This window comes from Nicotiana tomentosiformis, chromosome 1 (assembly GCF_000390325.3).
Source record: "Nicotiana tomentosiformis chromosome 1, ASM39032v3, whole genome shotgun sequence".
NCBI lineage: Eukaryota > Viridiplantae > Streptophyta > Magnoliopsida > Solanales > Solanaceae > Nicotiana > Nicotiana tomentosiformis.
In genome coordinates this window covers 8,572,254-8,578,695 of record NC_090812.1, presented here as the reverse complement: position 1 = coordinate 8,578,695, position 6,442 = coordinate 8,572,254, and the positions used below count along the sequence as shown (strand labels likewise).

Genomic DNA, 6,442 nt, shown 5'->3' with positions numbered 1-6,442 from the left:
TCTCGAATACCATTGAGTATAATTTATATTACCGCAATCATATGATTGAACGGTTCCAGTTGTTGCCCGCCAGCCCATTTGTGAAGTGATGGCGTAGTATATGAAACTTTAAAGGAAAAGGGAGAATCGGTCCCTTTCCCAAAATAGAGTTTAAACCAGCAAGCATTGAACTTGCAAACGGATGTGTCTGCACCTTTTGACAATCTTTGGATGATTTTGAAGTGTCAATACCTATTTGATTGAACTGGATTCCCCTACGATACGTCTATTATGCACCAAATTAGTCACCTTCGTTTTATCGAGAGGATTCAATTTGCAGAATTGGTAACGTGACAGCCACCTCCCGGTCTGGTGAAGAGAGAATGGAAGAGACTCTCAATAGGGCAAGCACAAAATACCTCGTTCGAGTCCCCGGACGAAGGTGAGACCAACCTTATTATGATTAGCGAAGTCCTTTCCAACTCCGTCGAATGGTTTCACTCCTCTTTTCCCCTTCTGTCAGTTCCTTGTCAGTCAGTCGACTCCCCTCCCTCAAAAGATTGTCGAACTTCACGGTTATTCATCCATATATGGGTAATCTCCGGCGGTCAGAGAAGAAAGGATCTCCATGAAAGCAGGAGGTCTTAAACATTAGTCTGTCTTCAAATGCGGGAAGGGTAGACATTCAGTTCGATGAGGGCAGGTTCCTACACATTAATTTTAATTGATTGATTGGGAAAGCTGGTTCCGTAGCATTAGAAGCTTAAGTATCCGGAAAGAAGGAGGAATGAAATGTCATTCTCAACTCTATCCCTGACTGGGTCTTTGATTTCAGGCCCTTTCGAGGAGGGTATCTTTTTGGTTAATATCAGCCCGGCTCGCATGGACTTCCGGTCTTTCTTAGTTGACAACTTTATTGCAATTTTCAGTTCTCTAGTTACTCCTGCACAAGCAACAGCAGTTATGGATCTGATTGAGGAGCGCTGGGAAGAATGGATCGGGGAGATGCCCTTGAAGATCACTTACCCAGCTCTGGAAGGACATGAGTGGAGAATTGTCACCGGATTTGATCCAAAAAACACAGGGCGGAGTTACCTTATTGGTGAGTCTTGGCCGGGTTAGTGTTTAAGGAAGAAAACCTTATTGTAGGTTCTTTTTTATTTAAATAGTGCCAAATTCAAAAATAAAAGGAAAAAGATGCTTGTCCACGGAAGCTAAACTTATTTTTTTTTTTATAAGTAAAATATTATATTGGAAAAAACAGCTTAAAGTGCTGGCTGGTGTGTACAACCCAATTACAAAGTGTGTAGATTACTTATAAAGTCTGTCGTTAACACCAAAAGAGGAGCAAAGAGAGATATTTCCGCTTAAGGCTTAACTATGTTCTCCGTTACAGTGGCCTGGGGACCAAAATGTTGCATTGTGTTTTACCAGCCCTAATTTGCGTAACCCTTGAAGAGAAGAATGCTCTCTCTGGGAAGCACCATTTCATGCCTAGTAAGTTGAGAATAAAATACCACAGTTGACTAGAAACCCCGAATAGGCCCGAGACCAAGCTCCAGAAACGAAGCTCATTCAGGCAAATCTGACTGTAGCAACAATATTTTATGAACCAAATTCACATCCATATGGCCATCTAATGCACCTAATTGCCACAACTAAAGCAAACTGCGCACAACATAAGTGCCCTCTTTAGCCTTCATAGCCACAGTACAGTATAGGAACATTGTGTAACCTTCGGCTGATTTTTTTGAAGAAAAAAGTGAAGCTAACAAATTATAAGCTCAATTACTTGAAACAGGACGACATGAAGCATAAAAAATGACTAAATAATCACGAAAGTAATACTGATCACATATTAAATGTTTTTGCAACAGGGAATGACAGAACCTCAAACACCAAACTACTAGACTCAAATCACATCCAAAATTCATAAGTTACAACCAAACAGGCAGGCCAATTGATAGAGTTCTAAAGTCATAAAACTTTTCTACTCGTAGATCCAAGAGTGAAGGCTGCTCTGCCACTCTGCAACTCCTTCGGGGAACCAAAGAGCAATTTCCTTCCTTGCACTCTCAACTGCATCACTTCCATGAATAACGTTCCTGTAATCAAACATGTTCTCTTAGACTTCAAGCTGGTTAAGGTCAAAGGTAAATAAATATACCAATTAGGCCAACTCAATAAGCATTAACACCATTGAACTGACAAATGGTAACATAATCAGGCTTCATTAATCTAAAGTGGATAATAAATTTCTCAAGATAAAACTAGGGAAATTGCAACTACATCAATACTAACTAATTGCTATTGACAAAGCTGTTGCAGGAAATAGACAGTGGGGATGCATGGCTAACTACAAAACTATTTGTCCAATACAAGTCTATAGAAATGCAATTTGGACAACAATTGGGAAAGGTCTTCTTCAAAAATCCTTTGGAAAAAAGCTAGTGTAAGTTAAAAACATGTGGATAGTTGCGATTTTGAAGATTTGAGAGTGTTTTGTCAGTGGAAGAAGAGTTTCTTGGTGAGAAACAGATCTTCAGCACTTGTTTATTTTCAAACATAATTTAACTTTTTGCAAGAAAAAACTTGAGCCAAACACCATTTTCCAATAATCAACTTCAATTTTTTCAATAAATCTACACAAAGTGCCCACCTACATAAGACCAACAATGAATTTGGTAAAGCATTAATAGTTAGTGTTCTAAAGTCTTGGATTCATCACTCCTATTGTTATTATTTGGGGAGTAGATCCAACTTATTGGGCATTACATCCATGCAGGCTGATCACCAACATAACAAAGTATTAGAGCTTAAAGTGAATTAGTTAAAATACAAAACTCTCAAGAAACAGATGTTAATAACAAAATTTAAGCAGGCTGCTAAAGCAGATAGTATTAGTCCTACCTATTAGATAGTATTAGTCCTACCTATTGGCAAAGAATAAGGCATGTTATGACAGTGAAACTACATGGGGTACTGGGTGTTTTACCTGCCAATGTCAATAGCATAATCACCACGGATGGTACCAGGAGCAGACTCCAATGGGTTTGTTGCTCCAATGATCTTCCTGCCAGTGGTAACTACACCCTTACCTTCCCAGACCATTGCAACAACGGGGCCAGAAATAATATAATCAACAAGTCCATTAAAGAAAGGCTTAGCAGACAAGTCTGAGTAATGCTTTTCAGCAAAGGCGCGATCCACGGTGATGAGCTTCAAGCCTATATCCAAAACAAAGTAAAATAATGGCACAAATTAATCAGAACAGTCAAAAATAGAAACCAAAAAAAAAATGACTGATTCCAAAATCCTTTTTTTTTACCGTTGAGCAACCAATGTGCAAGTCACAACATATAAAGTGGACATATAATGGACAAGAATATTACTCGCCAATGTACAGACAAATTATACAGAAAAGAGAGAAATAAAGGAAACAAATTAGTTTACTTAATATTATTTCAGTGCAAAAAAAGAGCTACAATCCTTTTATTTAACAATTAGGTAAAAGAATCACAAATCAGCAGAAGCATCATCAGGGAGTGGGTCCTGACTAATCATAAGTCTGTGTGTTGTTACAAATGATGGAACGGACACATAAGGAAATCGTTTTAACTTTTAAGTACTAATAAAGCAGCATAAGACTAATCAATCATACTTCTCATAATTGAGTAGCAAAGATTACCTTTCAAAGAGAATCCTTTCTTCTCAAATCTTCCAATTATCTCACCAACCTGAACCATAACATAAAATCAATGCACAGCTAAGGTAAGAAAAACTGCCATATCAAGAACTTTGGAAAAAGAAAAAAGAAACCCAGATACAAAATTGACAATTTCTAACATGTAAAGAACAAAAATAGAAAAACAAACACAAAATCCAATCAATCAAAGCTTTAGCTTATAGATCTAAACAGAAAACGCGTATAGATAAAAACAAAAAATAATTAGGAAGACGAACCAGGCCACGTTGGACACCATCAGGCTTGATCATGATGAAAGTCTGCTCCATTTTCGCTTCTTTGATGTTCTGAAAAATGGTCTATGGATTTAGAATAGCAGTACGCAGCACTCGGCGAAGAGTGGGAGATGAGGTATTTATATGGTGGTGGGTCTGTGTCTTTTTAGATAGCAAACCCTAATTGTTCTTTCGAATATTCCGTTTTTGAGTAACCGGTTGGAAAAAAAAAAATCCACAAATTATATTTAATTTGATCAAGTATAAGAAAATTTAATTTAACATAATGGAAAGGGATTATGCAGGTTGTGAACTTGTGATCTGGTCCCAAAAATAAAATGTCTAATAGCCAATTATTACAATTTTATAAATAGCAGACCCCAATTTTGAAGAATTTGATAACAGGTGGACTACTATCAGTAGGTCGCCTCTAAATCGAGCGACCAAAAATTAATTTCTTAAAAAGCACAAAATCATTCATCATCTTTGGGTTTAGATTCAAAGCCAACCTTATTTTTTCATAAAGAGCATTAATAGTCCTAATTGTTTATCATATACAAAAATAATATTCTTAATATTTTTATCATTTACAAATCTATTACATAACTAAAATAATATCCGTAATGTACTATAAAATTACAACAACAACAACATACCCAGTAATATCCCACACTGTGGAGTCTAGGAGGATAGTGTGTACGCAGACCTTACCCCTACCTTTGTGAGGATAGAGAGGTTGTTTCCAATAAACCCTCGGCTCAGGAAAGTATAAGCACCACATTAATGAAAATATGGACAAGAAGGGACAGTACCAAAAAGTCATATAAAAGCAGAATAAAAATAACAAGACAGTAAGGTGATCAACAATGAAAGAAAACAACGGTTAGTCATAAAAACCTACTACCAACAGAAAGCGAGATTGAGTGTCAATTAGTGGCGGAGCCAGGATCTCCGCGAATGGGGTTCAAGAAAAAAAAGATCGTAGCTAGTGAGAATTGAACATATGACATTTCAAAGATTTTGAACCCCATTGACCACTAAGCTACACTTTTGGGGATATGTCAAGGGAGTTCAAAACTTAATATATATATTAGGGGTGGGCATAAAATCCAAAAAAATAAATTCCGAACCGAACCGAATTAATTTGGTATTTCAGTTTCGATTTTTTCGGTATTTCGGTATAATTCAGTATTAAATTTTCGGTATTTCGGTATAACGGTACGGTCCTCGGTATTAAGATTTTGATATTTCGGTATACCGAAATACCGAATTTATAAAGTATTCCATGTGCTTCCCAATTCCTTGTCCTACACTGCCCTAGCCCAACCAAAATTTTTAAGTTTATTTCTAGCTCAATAACTCAAGACTAAGCCCAAGTCCATTACTCTCTTAGTCTTTTCCCCTTATTTCTAAGGATTGGAATTAGTATTAGGTTTCTCAATAAGTGAAGAACAGATCGGATGTGAGCTTGTGGCTGCGAGTGTTGCGACTGCGATAGAGACGGCGTCACGGCGACTTAACGACCTCGGCGCCGACGACTCTCAAGTGTGACTGCTTGTTTCCTCGTTTTTAACCTTCAATCTTCAACTCTTCAACAGGTTCACAACTTCTTCATTCTTTATTCTTCAATCTTCATTAAGTTAGTACGTCGAACAATTGACTCAAGGATAATATAGTAAGTACAGAAGTAACATTTTGGTGTCTAGTTTATAGTTAAGTCGTGGAGACTTATGGGTAGTTGGACGCCATTTACAAAATACATTTTACCACTTGGCCTGGGCGAAATTAAGAGGGAAAGAACTAACTTATATCTGCAACTTGTTATTCAGCTTTTCAGTAGTTTGGGTGTACACAAACAGATTTAAGGGACTATTTTATCGTAGCTATTGTAGTTTTCACTGGGTCTATTTTCCTTAGGCATTGTGATACTAAACCCAGTTGTTTATTTACACTTATCTATTTGTATGACATATATATTTGGTCGAATTATCTTTAGATATGGAAGATAACGAAAGCACTACTACCATTGTTTGATCACTGGTGAGTTTAATATTCTATTTGTTTGGTGATATACTTTTGTAGTTTTTTTCTTTTATCATCAAAAAATAATATTCTAACTTATGATTTTATCTTCTTTTTTTAGGTTCAAGTTCAATAATGCCCCGTGCTCCTAAAGTTGATTCGAGAGTCGAGACTATTTATGTTATTTTGATTTTTGAGAATTTGTTAAACTTATTTAAGCTTAATGTGTTAGACACTTAGACTTATGTTATGGGCCAGTGTTCTTATCATTTTATGTTGATGTTGTTGCTGCCCTGCTTATTAGTTAAACTTACACCTTTATGTTTGGCAGAATGGCAGTAACCAGTAGGTTTGCAAACTTTGCATAATGTTATTGCTACTGTGAGCGTGACACTTTAGTTGTTATTACTTATTGGTGTAAACTTGAATTCTCTCTGTTTTTGTTGCATTGTGTTTAATGCTGCTGCTACTCGTTAGTAAT

The 6,442-nt window shown here is 36.6% G+C and overlaps 1 protein-coding gene across 1 annotated transcript; it reads right to left on the bottom strand.

Moving 5' to 3' along the window:
- Positions 1–1,787: 1,787 nt before the first annotated feature.
- On the bottom strand, positions 1,788–4,342 carry LOC104092117 (nucleoside diphosphate kinase 1). The gene is made up of 4 exons (XM_009597628.4): positions 3,943–4,342; positions 3,668–3,716; positions 2,975–3,206; positions 1,788–2,084 (listed from the first exon to the last, which is right to left on the bottom strand). Exons 1-4 carry the CDS (start codon positions 3,991–3,993, stop codon positions 1,970–1,972), a joined length of 447 nt encoding a protein of 148 aa, XP_009595923.1. The 5' UTR covers positions 3,994–4,342; the 3' UTR covers positions 1,788–1,969.
- Positions 4,343–6,442: the final 2,100 nt, after the last annotated feature.

Excerpts from the sequence above, each read along its gene's own strand:
- LOC104092117 (XM_009597628.4), bottom strand. The coding sequence starts at position 3,993 with ATGGAGCAGACTTTCATCATGATCAAGCCTGATGGTGTCCAACGTGGC. Across the intron at positions 3,207-3,667 it reads GAAAGGATTCTCTTTGAAAG|GCTTGAAGCTCATCACCGTG; the intron begins GTAATCTTTGCT and ends TTTTGGATATAG. Across the intron at positions 2,085-2,974 it reads TATGCTATTGACATTGGCAG|GAACGTTATTCATGGAAGTG; the intron begins GTAAAACACCCA and ends GTTTGATTACAG.